The 18,031-nt window shown below is 46.7% G+C and overlaps 1 protein-coding gene across 1 annotated transcript; it reads left to right on the plus strand.

Moving 5' to 3' along the window:
* The first annotated feature begins 7,653 nt into the window (after nt 1-7,653).
* LOC133773680 (translation machinery-associated protein 7-like) lies at nt 7,654-8,076 on the plus strand. Its single transcript, XM_062211243.1, has one exon. The coding sequence runs from the start codon at nt 7,688-7,690 to the stop codon at nt 7,880-7,882; it is 195 nt and encodes a 64-aa protein (XP_062067227.1). The 5' UTR covers nt 7,654-7,687; the 3' UTR covers nt 7,883-8,076.
* The last annotated feature ends 9,955 nt before the right edge of the window (nt 8,077-18,031 follow it).

Raw genomic sequence — 18,031 nt, forward strand, 5'->3', positions numbered from 1 at the left:
GCACATGCCAAGTATCCGAATGAACAAAGCATCTCGTCACAAAGTTAGGAGGGACAAAACAAAATACATCCCGTGGTTCATTTTGCATTCTACATCTTTTAAAATAACTTCCAAGATTGTCATATCTTCCCCAGAACTGCTCTCCACAGCCTCCACTTTCTACATGGCCGTTACGCTATTATCCCCATTGATTTTGTCCTCTAATTGTTACCTGGCCACACTCCCAGACTCGATTATCAGTGCCTTCTACCGAGGTCAGCCTCATTCACATTGCACGTGAGTGACTGTTAACCAGCAAGACGACTATGTATCAAGCGGGAAGGAGGTTTTGGGTAGGAAATGACTGATTTTCCGTGCATTCGTGAATATTTTCCTACTATGGTGGTTTTGCGTCCCTCTGCACTCATAGTGGAGGCTGGGATAAGGAAGATCAGATCCTATACCTATACCTCGAGCCACCGCAAGAGGTTTTTTTGTCGATAGAAATGAGATTCTGCTCATGGCTGGCACGCGGCTCTCTAGGCTAATCTTCCGCCTGCGGCGCCAGCACCCCAGGTTCTAGTCCCAGTCGGGGCGCTGGTTCTGCCCTGGTTGCCCCTCTTCCAGGCCAGCTCTCTGCTGTGGCCCAGGAAGGCAGTGGAGGATGGCCCAAGTCCTTGGGCCCTGCAGCCGCATGGGAGACCAGGAGAAGCACCTGGCTCCTGCCATCGGATCAGCGCAGTACGCCGGCCGCAGCGGCCATTGGAGGGTGAACCAACGGCAAAAGGAAGACCTTTCTCTCTGTCTCTCTCTCACTGTCCACTCTGCCTGTCATAAAAAAAAAAAAAAAAAAAAAAAAAGAATCTGCTCAGCACCGGGTCAGCCTCAGTAATTACTGCTTGTTTGTATTTTGAAAGCCAAAAAGCAAAAGCCATCAGGCAGAAAGCGACCGATGATGGAACGGGAAGATGTGCACCAGGAAGCACAGCCGCCGCTGAGTCACCCCCAGCCCCCCCAGCGGGTCCTCTTCCCTTGCTCGGTTTCCTGGCTCATCCTTTCAGACCGTGACCAGGCACAGCCCGCACCTGGGGTAACTCAGCCCTGAAATAGCACTCCGGCTGGATCCCCCTGTTCAATTCTAGTCAACCAGATTTGTTTCCAAGGAGATAGCGACAAAAGAAACACTCCTTTTACCCCATGAAAGAGTCCTTTCTTTTCAGATTGTACTGGGCCTCTGAGCTGTTCCTTCCTTGAATTTCAGTCAATCCCAAGGGATACTTTCTCCAAGTTTCACATAAGAGAACTCAATTCTTGAATATTATTAGCATGCACAAGTTACAAAGCATGTGCTGTCACATTCACAACGGGAGGGTTTAAAAATAACAAACTCCGGGAATGGAATGTAGGAATTTTCATTTTTAATGAGGTCCCTAGATGACTAATCAATCCCTTTAGTTCATGTTTTTTCACTTCCTAAATGAGCATCAGATGCAGATCGTTTGAGCTGAGCTCATGGGTGTTTAAAAATCTCTTCAATCGGACATGTATAGAGTCTCTCGGTTTATTCCATGAACTACTCATACCATCCATAGGCTTTTCATGAACTAATTCATTTTTTTGTTCAACAGCCACATCATGAGGACACACTTGCCATGTGCCATACCATGTGCCAACCAATGTATGATAGTCAGGATCCCGCCAGCTTAACTTTCAAGGTCAGACATTCCGAGACCGTAATTACATCCTTTTAGACCATTAGCAAGAGCCAGGGTATCCCCAGGAGGCCTGGTACTGACAACTCAAACTGAACTTGCAACAGAAACATTAAATACATGGTGGCTAAATCCAACAGCTGGCAGGTTACAGAGGTGGATCTGAGGCCTGGCTGCTTGGCTGTGGATGTGGGACAGTTTGCTCAGTTCTCCAAGCATCAATGGAATGGGATAAAAGAATGGACCCTTCAGAGTGTCAGGGTAGGAGACAATAACATATGCAAAGCCGGCTCAGCATTCAACACAGGTAAGTGCTCCCTAACAAAACCTATTGCTGCTAGTATTAAAGGGGGGAGGGCCAGTGTTCTTTCTGAGGCAGGTTCTCAGAAGCCCCAATACCATGCTGTTATTAACAATCCCATTTATCAGAGAGGGAAAAAAAGGCTCAGAGAAAGTCAGACATTCATTGAAGTCACTGACTTTTCTAACACCGTGTGCCAGACCAGAACTGGCCTCCGCAGAGACCGAAGAAAGAGGACAGACTCTGACACAACCCTGCCTCACAGACAGGACACAGGGGGAGCTCAGTGTGGGAAAGGGAAGTACAGGGGAGTCGGCCTCGGGTGCTCCCAGAGGGGAAGCCCCCGCTGAGCCCTCCCGGGAGGAAGGAACTTGGCAAAGGCAGTTCATCACTAGCACCTGCCCTGTCTTCCAAGGTCTCCCAAACCCCAGCTTCTTTGATTAGCTTCAAATAACAAGTATGCTTCAAGCACCTGCATTATGGACAAGCCTGTGTCCGGTGGAGACCAAGGTGAGCAATTGTAATCTTATCTGAAAGCGAAGGGAAAGAAGACAGGTGTGCAGATAAGCACTCAAAACAGGAAGCAGCAGAGGCCACTGCTACCAGCCCTACTTCGGCTTTCACTTCTCGGTCAGACTTCCCCACGACACAGCTGGTGCCTCACAAGCCACAGAGAGCAGCTCAGAGCGCTGCAGCAGCCGTGGACGGCCACGTGCCTATCGCGCCCGTACAGGCCAGGTCAGGTGGGGATCACGCGTCTTCCAGCTGTAAATTATAACAGTTTCTGCTTGACGCAAATCAGCCAGAGTCTCTTCTCTCACTTGCAGGTGCCAAGAATTTCATATTTTATTGTAAACTGTTTCTGTTAAAATGCTTACTAGTAAGTCTATGTGAATATGTTTTATTTAAGGAAACTGCATGGTTATGATTGAAAATCATCTTTAGTTTTCTTTTCAGTGCTTTCTTCATCAGATTCGGGGACCGGAATTATGCTCATCCCCCAACCCCCAAAGTGATTGGAGAAATTCCTGTCACTGTGCTTTGGAGCAATAAAGAATCATCTACCCCCTTAATGGCTTTACAGATCTCATCTAAAAAAAACATGGAACCCTGATGTCGCTTATCTCCAATAACTGTTCCCTGGGGCTGGCGCCATGGTACAATAGATTAATCCTCCGCCTGCAGCGCCAGCATCCCATATAGGCGCCAGTTCTAGTCCCGTCTACTCCTCTTCCAGTCCAGCTCTCTGCTGTGGCCTGGGAAAGCAGTGGAGGATGGCCCAAGTGCTTGGGCCCCTGCACCCATGTGGGAGACCAGGAGGAAGCACCTGGCTCCTGGCTTCAGATCGGCGTAGTTCCAGCCATTGTGGCCATTTGGGGAGTGAACCAGTGGACAAAGACCTTTCTCTCTGCCTCTCCCTCTCACTGTCTATAACTCTACCTCTCAAGTAAACAAATAAAAATCTTTTTAAAAAAACATACCATTAAAAAAAAGATCTTGAAAGCAGAAATCCATTTTTTAACCCTTTCAAGTGCTAACCGATGACTACACTCTTAGTAATCTTTTACAATTTGTTTCCCTTTCTTGAGCCCCAGAGTATTATCTAAACTGATAATTCTATTATTATAATCATTATAAGTTTGAATATTTTAACCCAAGTAGTGTAACAGTACTTAAGTGAGAATAGCAATCCAAAGCTGAAAGTAGGAAAAGTTTGAAGAAAATTATTTTCTATAATTATAAAAGACTGAAAATCATTAGAGAATGTTCTGTCTTCTAAAATCTGTAATGCATTAGGCCCCGGACCATTTGCCCGACCAAAACAACAAAGAGATCATATGTGATATAATGGTCCCAAATGGATATTCCTTAAAAGTCACAGAAATGGCATAGTGGCGTAGTGGGTTAAGACGCTGCCACCGTATGGTTGCTGGTTTGAGTCCCGGCTACTCCACTTCCCATCCAGCTCCCTGCTAATGCACCTGGGAAAACAGCAGAAGATGGCCCAAATACTTGGACCCCTGCATCCACATGAGAGATCCAGAGGAAGCTCCTGGCTCCTGGTTTCAGATTGGCCTAACTCAGCTGTTGTGGCCACTTGGGGAGTGACCCAGCAGATTAAAGATATCTCTCTCTGTGTGTCTCTACTTCTCTTTCTGTAACTCTGACTTTCAAATAAATAAATAAAGCTTTGAAAAAGAAGAAGACTAATTCATAAGCAATGCAAAAATTCAGGATTAGTGGTGTTGTGGTACAATGGGTTAAGTTAGCACCTGCAATGCCAGCGTCCCATATGGATGCCCCCCTTCCAATCCAGCTCCCTGCCATGGCCTGGGAAAGCAGTGGAAGATGACTAACTGCTAGGGCCCTTGCACCCACGTGGGAGTCCTGGAGGAAGCTCCAGCCTACTGGTTTCGGCCTGGCCTAGCTCTGGTTATTGCAGTCATTTGGTGAGTGAACCAGTGGATGGAAGATAACTCTCTTCCCCTCTCTCTGTAACCCTGCCTTTCAAATAAATAAATCTTCTAAAAAATGCAATGTTAATATAGAAATTCAATGTTAATATAGAAATCAATGTTATATAGAAATGATTGAAATTTAATTATAGATCATGAACACATGAATCTTTAATTCCAGTTGCACTCACACAGATGGCAGACTCCCTCGAAGCAGTTATTCATTCATCTGTATTTCTTTCTCTCTCTCTCTCTTTTTTTTTTTTTTTTTGAAAGGCAGACGAACAGAGAAAGAACAGAAAAAAAATATTCTATCCACTCCTCTAATTGCCTGCAATAGCCAAGGCTGAGCCAGGCTGAAGCCAAGAACCAGCCAACTCCGTCCTGGTCTGCCACATGGGTAGCAAAGACCCAAGTACTTGAGCCATCACCTTCTGCCTCCCAGGGTGTGCATTTGCAGGAAGCTGAATGAGAAGCAGAGGTGGGCCTTGATCCCAAGCTCTCCAATATATGCTGTGAGTGTCCTAAGCAAAGGCTTAATTGCTGCACCAAACACCTGCCACCCTGCTCATATTTTTATCCATTCATTTCCTCAAAAAACACTCACTGAGTATTCTTCATGTGTTAGGATATAATACTAAACAAAGTAACGAACAGTCCAGCCAAAGATGTTAGCAAGAAAGCATTCCATTACCATTCACTGTGTAGGCTGCTGAGGACTGACAGGTGTTACAAGAGTACTTGGGAGGGGCCCCTCACCCAGATTGATAGAGGAAGGAAAAGCATGTAATGCGGTGGTATTAGGAGAGAGATGTCCAGGGAGAATGGGAAGAACAGGAAGAGAGTCCACGTCAGGGAGCAGCATGAGCACAGGGCCAACCAGAGGAAACTAGCTGCGGAGAAGAAACGGAAAGAGCTCAACAGGATAACACTCGGAGGGCAAGGTGGGAACAGAGGACGAGGCCGGCAGGTGTCTGGGGCCAGCTCGAGAGGATCGTGTAAGCCAGACTAAGGGACATGGAACTTAACTAAAGGGAAGGGAAGGCCATTTATGGTTAGGAAGGACAAGGAAAGCAACAATTATCAAATTGGAGATTTTGTAAAAATCATTCTGGATGAAAAATAGATAATTCACTAGAGAAATAGATTAAAAGATGAAAGATTAAGCCAGCGTTATGGTACGGTGGGTTAAGCCCCTGTTTGTGACTCTAGCATCCCATTTCAGAGTGCCAATTTCAGTCCCAGCTGTTCCATTTCTGATCCAGCTCCCTGTTAACTGCTGATGTATCTGGGAAGGCCATGGAAGATGGACAACATGGAGACCCAGATGGACTCCAGTCTCTTGACTTTGGTCTGGACCTGGACAAGCCCCAGTTGTGTGGCCATTTGGAGAGTGAACTAGCAGATGGAAGATCTCTCTCCACCCACCCCTCTTCTCTCTTTCTCTGCCTTTCAAATAAATAAATATTTTAATTAAAAAAAAGATGAAACTTTAGAGTTATTGCTAAAAATAGAGAATTAGGAAAGTGGAAAATGGTAGTGCAGAGAAGAGAGGCTCATTGTTAAGAAGTAAAATTAATAGTTCAATAGATGTACAATGTGATTGGGAGAGGGTAGAGCTCAAAGGCAACTGCACCCTCCTTCCCCTGCATTATCTCAGGTAATTGAATGAAAGGCGGTCCCATTCGTGGAGCTACAGAACAAAAGCAAAGACAAGCTCCTGGCTCCTGGTTTCGGATCGGTGCAGCTCTGGCCGTTGCGGCAGTTGGGGAGTGAGCCATCGGATGAAAGACCTCTCTCTTTCTCTGCCTCTCTCTGTGTGTAACTCTGGCTTTCAAATAAATAAATAATAAATCTTAAAAAAAAAAAAAAAGCAAAGACAAAGTTTCAGGGTTGGGGCCTGCTCACTTGGCTAATCCTCCGCCTATGGTGCTGGCATCCCATATGGGCACCGGGTTCTAGTCCCGGTTGCCCCTCTTCCAGGCCAGCTCTCTGCTGTGACCCAGGAAAGCAGTGGAGGATGGCCCAAGTGCTTGGGCCCCAGCACCTGCATGGGAGACCAGGAGGAAGCACCTGGCTCCTGGCTTTGGATTGGTGCAGCGCTGGCTGTGGCAGCCATTTGAGGAGTGAACCAATGGACAGAAGACCTTCCTCTCTGTCTCTCTCTCTCTCATTGAGTATAACTCTACCTGTCAAATAAAAAAAAAGAAGTTTCAGGGTCCAGGATAGGAAATGTTGTGCTTACAAGTTCGTCTGAACTGCTGCTGAGTCATCTGAATAGACCAAGCTAGGACAACCAGCTGCAGCAGAGGGATCAACGCAGATCACAACGGAATGGGTGGGAGTGAATGCGCAGGGCAAACGAAAACAACTGAGGGGGCTTCAACGTTTACAGGACAAATGAACAGATGCTACAAAGGAGGTTGAGAGGAGAAATCCTTCCCTGACATAAAGCAAATTTGACATTGCTACAAAGACTCGCTGGCCTAAATCTGAGAGCCTTACACAGAAATTCTCCTGACCACCCTGGACTCAGCTCTGGCAAGTCTGGCAAAGCTACGGTCATTCAACTCTCCAACACACAGCGACACACACACACACACACAGCCTCTTCTTCACGGGCAGCGTTCTTAAGCTCTGCTTGCTTTGAAATCAAAAAGCGCTCTGCAAAGGAGGTCTGTTTACACACCATTCGGCAAAGATAAGCCGTAGACAGTTACTATTTAGAAGGAAGGAGGTCTTTCACCCTGCTCACAGTTTCACAAAGCAGAGAGCTTTGTCAGGCCCTCCCAGCTCCCTCACGGTCACCCACCAGTCCAGGGAGGTACCACTGTGTTCCGCAGGAGGCAGGACAGCCACGCTGCGTCCACCCAGAGATGGAGAAGGGAAGATAAAGAGCAGCACGTCAAGGAGACTGAAATTTCAGAGCGCTGAGGCATCGCAGGTGTTTTCGGGAAAGTGTTCGGGTTGGTCACCCTTGGCAAAGTGGTGGGAGGAATGACTCGATGCTAACTTGACAGCGATGGTGATTTACACTTTCAAGAAAACGCTACAACCGGTCAAAATTTCTCAGAAAAGAGTAGCTCAGTCCTGCCAAAGTTGAAGTGATCACACGGTTTTCAGGAAGTGGATCTGGGACGCCTACACAATGTCTCTAGAACTTCCATGACAAATATATGTTGTGGAAAACTGCATCTGGGTTTCCGGTGGCAGGGTCTGGGGAAGGGGCGGCAGGCGCCATGTCCGGCCGGGAAGGTGGCAAGAAGAAGCCCCTGAAACAGCCCAAGAAGCAGGCCAAGGAGATGGATGAGGAAGATAAGGCTTTCAAGCAAAAACAGAAAGAGGAGCAGAAGAAACTCAAGGAGCTAAAGGCGAAGGCGGCGGGGAAGGACCCCCTGGCCACAGGTGGAATTAAGAAATCTGGCAAAAAGTAAGCTGTTCCTTGTGCCTGAAGTGACGATGCCCTTGATTGCATTCCTAGCTAAACATCTCGATTCCGGGCCATAACATCTTATGCCACCCGTAGTTAGAATGAAGTGTTAAGAGTTAAGTGTTACCTTGGAGCCTGTTGTACATTTACAAATAAAATTTTGTAAAAAGGGGAATAAACCCCACTGTACTGTAAAAAAAAAAAAAAAAAAAAAAAAAAAAAAAAAAAAAACTGCATCTGAATTTCAAAAATTTTTTGCATGAAAAGAAACTTATCTTTTAAAAAAAATTTAATTTCATTTATCTGAAAAGCAGAGTTACAGAGAGGTGGAAAGACAGAGAGAGAGATTTTCTATCCATTGGTTCACTCCCCAAATGGCTGCAACAGCCGGGGCTGGGCCAGGCTGAAGCCAAGTACTCCAGCCACCATCTGCAGGCAGCTCCTGTGCACTTTGGGAGGCAGCAGGAAATGGATCATTGGGTCTCTGCCACCCATATGAGAGATCCAGATTGAGCTCTGGGTTCCCAGCTTTGGTCTGGCTCAGCCTTGGCTATGGTGGGCATTTGTATAGTGAAACAGCAGATGGAAGATTCTCTCTCTCTCTCTCTTTCTCCCCACCTCCCTCTCCCTCCCTCCCTGTTTCTCTCTCTGCTTTTCAAATAAATAAAATATTTTTTAAACAAAGAAGAAAATTTTCTATGACTTTTGTAGCCATAAAGACTCAGAGCTATAGAACGAAGAGTCTACATGGAGAAGACATATTTGCCACTAATGGCCTGTTCCTCGTGCTGGTCTGGCTCCAGCAAGCAGATTGCTCTCTCCTGTTCTGTGTGGCCCTTGCAGCCCTGACTCCCTGCAGACTCAGGGCAGCTGGGGGATGAGGGAGGGCCCGCTCGTGGCTGCAGTGCTCTGTGAGGCACAGGTTCCCAGCACCCTGTGCAGCCAGCGGCAGCCCTGCCGGAGGGCCTTCAGCCAGCCCCAGACCCCGAAGAAGACTGCTGTGGGAGGTGGTGTTGTTTATAGTCTTGGTGGGATTCTCAACAATTAGAAGCCACCCTACGGAAGTGAAGACAAAGAATGAGCCACTGATGTTTCTGCCCTGATGGAACAAGGACATAGGCCTCAGCCATTCTCCCTCACTGCCCAAAGGAGACACACTCTGGAATGTATTCCTTGCCCTTGAAACACAATTGAGTCTCTCACCCTATTGCCTTCATACCCCACCCTGCATGATTTTCCAGGTTCCCAAGTCCCGCCTCCCCCATTCCTGGAATTCCCCTCCCTGCTGCCCCCTACCCCCACCCCAGCCCTAGCCCTCCTTAGAAAGGCCCGGCCCCTAAGGGTCGGGGCCTTCTGCCACGTGCTCCATCTTGTACAAGCAGGCAGTGGGTCACCCACCTCTGCGGATTTATTTTCTCTGAATAAACTCGGTCTGGCTGTAACTTCGTGCACTGCCTCACCTCTATTCTGCAACTCTTTTCCCAACATGCCCTCCCAGAGGAAACACACGTGTGACATGTTTAACCTCACTGAAAACAGATTTGAAGGCCATGAGTCAACTTCACTGGCAGCTCCAGAACAAATGATGAGAAATAGAAACACGGGAGGCCGTTCATGAAGAGCTGGAAATCGCCAACTCTTGGAGAGGGGTTAAAGCACACACTTTTAGAGAAGGACGTGGGCAAAGGAAATCTCCATGTTTTAACACATCCTCACAAGATGCATCAAAACACACCCAATTCCAAGCAGCCACAGGAAAACAGACTTCAAAATATCACAAGAATGAGGGAGATTGCAGGCATCACTGAAGAGATGCTTCTGATGAGACGTCCCATGTTCAGAGGAGCATGAAGCTACCTTCACAAGAAGCTGGTGAATGATGGCAAGAGCCAGCGAGCTCGCTCCTCAAGAGGGAGAAAGCTTAAGAGTAAGAAACTCCAGTGCTTCCAGAGCAAGTTCTACATGGTAAGGAAAGTCGGGTCAACCTAGGTAACCATTTGCTGAGGACGACATCAGGATGCCCTTCAGGACGAAGACAACATGGATGGTGGAAGTCCAGTAACACTTCAGAAAATGAGTGATTCCCAAAATCTGAATCCAGGGGCTGGCATTGTGGCATAGCAGGTTCAGCCACTACCTACAACACCAACATCCCATATGATGTTGAGTACTCTCTTTGAGTACTGGCTGCTCCACTTCCCATCTAGCTCCCTGCAAATGCACCTGGCAAAGCTATGGACAATGGCCCAAGTACTTGGGCCCCTGCCACCCAGATAGGAGACCTGAACAGAGATACTGGCTCCAGGCTTCCACCTGGCCCAGCCCTCGTTTGTCGTGGCCATTTGGGAAGTGAATCAGTGGATGGAAAATATCTTTCTCTCTCTTTTCTCTCTCTCTGTATAACTCTGCCTTTCAAACAAATAAATCCTTAAAGAGAAAAAATGACTCCAAAAGTGTTCTGAAGAAACCGATGTTGCTGAGTCAAATACAGCTCACAGAGGCTGCGTAGGCCAGCAGCTGTGTTGGCTTTAGCTGGGCTTATTTTAAAACTCTTGAAGAAATGGAAACAAGTTCCCACTTAAAATTCACTGAAGAAGATAAAACTGTTGATGCACCAAAAACCATAGGACTCCAAATGAGAAAAGTTCCGATAATCAGGAAGGAACAAAATGCAGTCAGAGAAGGAGGGAGCAGCAATAGCTCCCAAGGCAACTTTAAACCCTTCCTGAACTGCATCAAGAAAAAGAAACGTCCAATGTAGAGAGAATTCACTGTGTAAAGATGGCAGAGAGGCTGGCGCCGCGGCTCACTAGGCTAATCCTCCGCCTTGCGGCGCCGGCACACCGGGTTCTAGTCCCGGTCGGGGCACCGATCCTGTCCCGGTTGCCCCTGTTCCAGGCTAGCTCTCTGCTGTGGCCAGGGAGTGCAGTGGAGGATGGCCCAAGTGCTTGGGCCCTGCACCCCATGGGAGACCAGGAGAAGCACCTGGCTCCTGCCATCGGATCAGCGCTGTGTGCCGGCAGCAGTGCGCCTACCATGGCGGCCAATGGAGGGTGAACCAACGGCAAAAGGAAGACCTTTCTCTCTGTCTCTCTCTCACTGTCCACTCTGCCTGTCAAAAAAAAAAAAAAAAAAGATGGCAGAGAAGACTTTGAAAACAGATGAATAGCAAGTAAAGCTGAATACTTTCCAATATTATTGAGAAGGAACTTAAATATTTTTAAAAAGTAACTCTATACAAATAACTCAAGAGATGACAGACTTAAATGTAAAATACAAAACTATAAAACTCCTGGAAGATAACATTGGAGAACATAGATGACCTTGGGTTTTTATGTACAACATCAAAGGCACAATCCATGAAAGAAAGAATTGATAAGCTGGGCTTTCTTAAAAATTTCTGTCCTGAGGCCAGTGCTATGGTGCAGCAGGTTAACGCCCTGGCCTGAAGCACTGACATCCCATATGGGCGCCAGTTCGAGACCCAGCTGCTCCACTTCCAATCCAGCTCTCTGCTGTAGCCCGGGAAGGCAGTGGAGGATGGCCCAAGGTCTTGGGCCCCTGCACCCGCATGGGAGACCGGGAGGAGGCTCCTGGCTCCTGACTTTGGATCAGCACAGCTTTGACCGATGCGGCTATTTGGGGAGTAAACCATCGAATGGAAGACCTCTCTCTCTCTCTCTCTCTCTCTGCCTCTCCTCTCTCTGTGTAACTCTGACTTTCAAATAAATAAATAAATCTTTAAAAAAAAAAAAAAAAAACTCTCTGTCCTGCTAAAGACGACATCAAGGGGCCAGCACTGTGGCGTGTTGGGTGAAGCTGCCGCCTGCAGTGCTGGCATCCTATGTGGGTACCAGTTCGAGTCCTGGCTACTCCACTCCTGATCCCGCCCCCTAAAAATACACCTGGGAAATGGCTGAAGATGGTCCAGTCCTTGGGCCCCTACACAGCACCCTCATGGAAGACCCAGAAGAAGCTGCTGGCTCCTGGATTCGGTTCAGCCCAGCTGCAGCTGTTGCGGCCATTTGGGGAATGAACCAGTGGATGGAAGATCTCTCTCTCTCTCTCTCTCTCTCTCTCTCTGCCTCTGCCTCCCTGTAACTCTGCCTTTGAAATAAATAAATAAATCTATACCAAAAAAAAAAAAAAAAGACAACATCGAGAGAATGAAAAAATTAGCTGTGGATTGGGAAAAAATACTTGCAATGACAAATCTGACAAAGAAGTGTTTTCCAAAATATACAAAGAACTCTTAAAACTCAAATAAAAAAATTTAAAAATCCAACTTAAGAAGCTATACAATTCCACACTTGATCTTAGCCAAAAGGCCGAGAAGCAATACATAGTACAATTCCAACCGTGGTATGACACTCAGGAGAAGGCTTAACTACAGAGACAGTAAAAAGATCAGTAGTTGCCAAGGGTTATAAGAAAAAGGATGAACAGGCAGAACATTAAGGATGTTTAGGGCAATAAGAATCCTCTGCATGATCCTACAATGGTGGAGACCTGTCACTGAACAGCAGCTAAGCCTACAGAGTGTACAACACCCAAAGTGGACCCTGATGTCAACCATGGACTGTGAAGAACAATGAGGTATCAATGACCACTCTGAGAGGGGAGGTTGTTAATGGGTGAGGCCATGTGTGTGTCGACATAAGGGAGCATTGAGGTGTTTCTGTATCTTCCTCTTAATTTTGTTGTGAAACTAAATCTTCTCTAAAGAAAATAAAGTCTTAAAAAAAAAAGTAACCTTATATCACTGATTACCCAGGTTTTGGAAGAACACAAGAGGACTACCAGGAAACCTAATGGGTGAACAGAACCCCAAGATCTGCCGCATTAGCCCACCTCCATCCCTAACACATCTGGTCCTCCACAGCAGCAAGACAGACTCTGGAACTAGTGCCCCTGGAACTAATAGGTACCCATAACTTTCTTTTGATTCAACTTTTCCACCCAGAAGAGGTAACATGCCATGTTAGGGGTGGCATCTTGGAGTAGGTTCCAGGAAAACAGCAAAAATATCTACACACATACATACATACTTACACACATACAGGCAGAAGGCAAATGTCACCTGAAGAGACAAGTCCTACAAGAAAGTTTCGCTGAATACAATAAGACCAGCCAAACTGCTCAGGATGTTTGCTGCACAGTTCTACCTGCTCTGCAAAGGAGGGATGCTATCATTATTTCCACCCTGAGGGTAAGAAACTTAGGCACAAGAAAGCTGAGCAAATTGCCTAGGGTTATAACTAAAGTAAGCCTGGAACCAGGAACAAAAGGAAAGTTGTCCCAACTGTGGACAATCCCTGCAGCCATCCTGCTCTCCTAAGGGTATCTTATGAAAAAGAGTGAAAAATTACCTTGTCTTTCAAAGCTGGAAACTTTCAGAGAGATCATTGCCATTAGCTCAGCATTGAAGACTTGAATATTTATAATACACAACTGTGCCAGAGCTTACTAATATCTGCTTAAATGTAATATTTTTCCAATTAATTCCTTTGAGATTTTGAAACTTTGGTTTCCAGAAATATTTTTGAAAGAGAAAAGCCACAAGATCTTAGGTCATTGTGATGTAGTCCATGAATCAAAGGCCCATGAAAACCAATTTCTAAAATGGATTAATGCTCTTTATAGAGGAATAGCCAGTGTTCTGAGGGCGGGGGGAGGGGAGAATACAAACAGGTCCCTTATTCACTAGATTTTTTAAATCCCTATTTTAAAAGGGGGGGGGGGGAGTTCATTTGGTGACTGATATCATATATAGACCCTTGAAATCTTGATGTTAGCCTAATATCCCCAAACTTCAAAAAACTGGTCAATAGGACACCTGATATTCCAATGGTTTAAACAGAAATTCCGAGATTTACCTCTGTCCTTTTGGACAACATACCACCTGTATAACTTGTTTTATAAAGAAGTATTCATAGTCACCTCCTCTCCCTGGTATCCCATGCACAAGAAAAGAGAAGCAACAGGAACAGATTAGGAAACAACTACTAATTTACACCTCATACTCATTTATGGCCCTTTAACTTCCAAATGTAACTACAAGAACTTATTGCAGCTATTTCACTGTGTTAGTGTTTTTTATTCAGCAAAAGAAACAAAACTTCATGAGTCTCCATTTTTGGTTTCCAAAAAAAAATCCAGACTTTTAAAAACTTTTTGTTTGAAAGGTAGAGGGACAAAGAAAGGCATAGACAGAGATCTCCCACCTGATGATTTACTCCCCAAATGCCTCCAAGAGCCAGGGCTGGGCCAGGTTGAAGCCAGGAGCAGGGAATTCAATTTGAGTCTCTTATGTGGGTAGCAGGAACCCACCTACCCGAGCTAGCACCTGCTGCCTCTAGAGCACACCGACAAACACTGGAATCAGAAACACAGCCAGTGCTCAAACCCAGGGACTCCGAACTGGGACGAGGGCACTGCAAGCAGCACCTTTTCCAGTGCGCCACACTCCCGCCCTGGCTCTCTCGGTGAAGAGGGAACTATTCAAGCTGGGGAGGCCCTCTTGGCTTTGGAGTACAACATACTCCATCCCACAGATGAACCTCAGGTATAACCATGGAAATTCTGAAACAAGGATTGGTAAAATCTTTAAGTCCTCCATAATACAAGTCAAGTACTAGTTTTAGACTCTGATTCATTCCTGACCCAAAAAAAAAAAAAAAAAAAAAGCTAATTTTTTCCTCTTAGCTTCTGAGTATGCAAATTACATTTTAAGAAATTAATCATGATTTTTACACCTCAGAGCCTATTAGGAGTAGGTGTAGGTACAGAATCTTGTCAGGTCATAAGGTCATTCTATTAAAAGAACATTTGAACAATTCAAGTGAGATTATGGGCAGGCATTGAGCCTAGCAGTTAAGCTACCCAAGTCCTGTATCAGTCTACTTGGGTTCAATGCCCAGCTCTGATTCCTGACTCCAGCTTCCTGCTAATACAGACCCCGGAAGGCAGCCGTCAAGGCTCAAGTAGTTGGGTTCCTGCCCACTCGGATGGGAGACTTAGACTGAGTTTCCACTTGTGGCTTCAGCCTATTGCAAGCATATGGGGAGTGAACCAGCAGACAGGAGTGCATTCCCATCCCCCTCCCCTTAAGTCTCTCCCTCCCTCCCTGTCAATTAAGTAAAGAATTTTCCAAAAACATAGACTAAAATAATAGACAAATATCATAGTTCTTCCATATGACCAACAATTAAGTGCTAAAAGTTTTCATTTTTTCCAGTTACTCATCATACCCTTTGCCACATGGCATTAAATTTTGTAGGTCCTACTTTTTTTCCTTTTTAAGAACTAACCACTTAAAATCCCTTACGGTAAGCAAGAAGCTTATAGCATTTCTAAATTTAGGAACCAAAATATCTTACTGACTGAAAAAAACAAAGCACACAGCAGTATACAGAATGATACTTTGTGAGGGTTTTTAAAAGCGTACATCATGGTTCCTAAATTTCTAAAGCATAAACATGAGAGTTATTACATATAAATATTTTTAGTTCCTAGTAGTTAATAGAGGAAAAGAGAGAAGTATGGCAGGAGAGACTTCTTACTCTTCATAATCGCCCATTGGTATTATTAGAAACTTGTAATGTTTTGTCTGCCTTATTTTGCAATTTAAACATTTAAAAAATTACCCAAAAAAAGTTTCGAGAGCTACCCTGAGAATCTCCAGGTGCAACCAGACACGTGTCCAGCAGAGGGCGAGGTAGATGCAACATGGAAAATCCAAGGCGAGTTTATCTGCCACCATGCACAGACTGCGGTTTCCCTGTGCAACTTTGACAACCCACTGCCTTGTTTCTTCTTCCTCCACAGAATGGAAAATATGTGTCACCTTAGAATGAAGCAATCCTATTTAGCCAAAAGCCAGTGGCAGCAAAAAGCCCGAAGGGAAGTTATCAAATCAAAGCTCTCACTTTAAATTGCCCACTTGTCTTTAAGGAGACATCAACGTGGCAACTTTTTGAGGAAAGGGCTTGATTATAGCAGATATTTTCTTAACTTTTAAAAATATTAGACACAAAAATTATGAGCTGATTCACTTTTAGATTTCTCCATCAATCACATAATTATCAGGGAAAAAAAATGTGTCACTTAGCATCAACTACCAGTCTAAGATTCATGGGGGAAAAAAGCAAATAACTATATTAAACAAAAAACCTCTAGGAGAGCCCACACTTCAGCCAGCTGCTTGCACGGGTAGATGAGCAGACTTGTTAACATACTGAGATGACTGCGTTTTCACGGCATGCAGCTCTCAGGAGAGCGTAAATGTTGCATGGTTTGCTTGTTTTCCTTCTTTGCTTCTTATCCGGAGCGCACTTACTAAATCTCAGTCATGACCTTCATGCTCTGCTAATCTGCGACATTGTCTCGGCATTCCACGGTACTTACACATCGATACCCTGAGCTGGTCCTCCCAACATCTCTCTCTTGAGCAGCTATGCCTTGGAAATTGCCTTTCTCACACAAGCGCAAAAGCACAAGAGGACTTATAGAAGGCCTGTCCTGTGATATCTACATAACATCCTGTCAGGCTGGCAAGGACACGGTCTGCTCATTACAGGTGAGAAAGAGGTGTGAAGCCACGGTCCCAACAGTCCTAGCATCTGCTGCTCAGGTCTCCGGGCAGACACAAATCCAGGTCTCTCTCCCTGCTGTCTCTGTTAGAATTTCTGGCTAATAGCCAAGGTTCCAAGTTAAAAATATATTGAGGTTTGTATTGGTGAGAAAAAGCGTGTATCTTTGTTACCCATACTTAATAAATAAGTTGAATCACATGAAAGTGAAATTGGATATAAGAATATACAAAGTTTTTTTTTAAGATGAAGAGCACATGTTTGAGAAAAATTACACCCTATAGTCTGCAAACGTGCTTTAAGTTGTCTTACTGGAGCGGGTGTTTGGCACAGGGGTTAAGCCGTTCACATCCCATTCAGAATGCCTGGGTTCAGGAACCAGCCCTGCTTCTGAGCCCAGCTCCTGCTAATTTGTGAGCCCAGAAGGCAGCAGGTGAGGGCTCAAGTCCTTGAGTCCCTGTCGCCTACACGGGAGACCCGGACTGAGTTCTTGGCTTTGCCCTGACCCAGCCCTGGCTGTTGCAAGCACTTAGGGGGTGAACCAGTGAATGGAAGAACTCTTTCTGCTTTTCAAATCAAATAAACGCACGAGACTTTTCAAAATGCCTTACTGATACCTAGACGATTTTCCTTTTCTCAATAAAATGCAGAACTGCCCCCGCTGAGTAACAGAACAGTTTGCTCTCGCCAAACCTGCAGCTCCAGCTACTGGCAGCTCCCCCCAAGCACCCGTCTCGGCTGATTCCAGTTCGCTAGGTGCAATGCAAAGTAGGAACAGCGTCCCCAGCAATCAATGCCTTGCTGTTAATAGGTGTCCACTTAGGGGCCTGGGGGAGACCACTCGGATAGGGTGTGGCGTTTGCAGCCAGGGGCCTCTGTCCTTACCAAGCCTGCAGGGGCGGTTTTGAACAATTCAGGCAAACTCTCACTCCCACCGGCGCACTCCCATTTTTTATTTTTTCCTAATTAATGGTTCTGGTGGATTTTAAGGCGACTCCCCGGGGGGAGCCTGACGCTTGCACCGCTGAACCCTGAAGACCCAGGTGCATCTGAGCGGCCGGCCCTGCGCCGCGCCCCCCCCCCCCCCCCCCGCCTCCAAGGTCACCCAGGTCGCCGCGCCGCCCGCCGAGAGGCCAGGAGCAGCCCCGCGGCAGGCAGAACGCAGGCCCCTCGGACAAAGCCACTTTGTCCCGCCGCCTCCCCGAACACTGCGGCGCCCGCCCCGGCCTGGAACCCCGCTCCGCTGGCCGGCTGCGGGAACGCGGGCCCAGGGCCAGCCCGGGCTGCGGGACGGCCGCAAGGGGAACCCCGCCGCCCCCAGCTCCCCAGCACGCGGAGTGCGCACGATGCCCGGGCCGCAGACGTCAGCAGCGCCCTCGCTGCCGGATCCGCAGTCGGCCGCCGTGACTGCCGCCGGCCGCCTCAAGCCCCGCCCCCGCCAGGGGCCGCCGGCCAATCGTCGCTGCCCGGGGGCGGGGCAGGCGCCGCGAGGTCCCGCCCCTGGGCCGGGCCCGCCTATAAAGGTGGCGCCGCGCGGCCGGCCGCCAGCCGTTTCGGTGGGC

Source organism: Lepus europaeus, chromosome 14, assembly GCF_033115175.1.
Source record: "Lepus europaeus isolate LE1 chromosome 14, mLepTim1.pri, whole genome shotgun sequence".
Lineage (NCBI taxonomy): Eukaryota > Metazoa > Chordata > Mammalia > Lagomorpha > Leporidae > Lepus > Lepus europaeus.

Excerpts from the sequence above, each read along its gene's own strand:
- LOC133773680 (XM_062211243.1), top strand. The coding sequence starts at position 7,688 with ATGTCCGGCCGGGAAGGTGGCAAGAAGAAGCCCCTGAAACAGCCCAAG.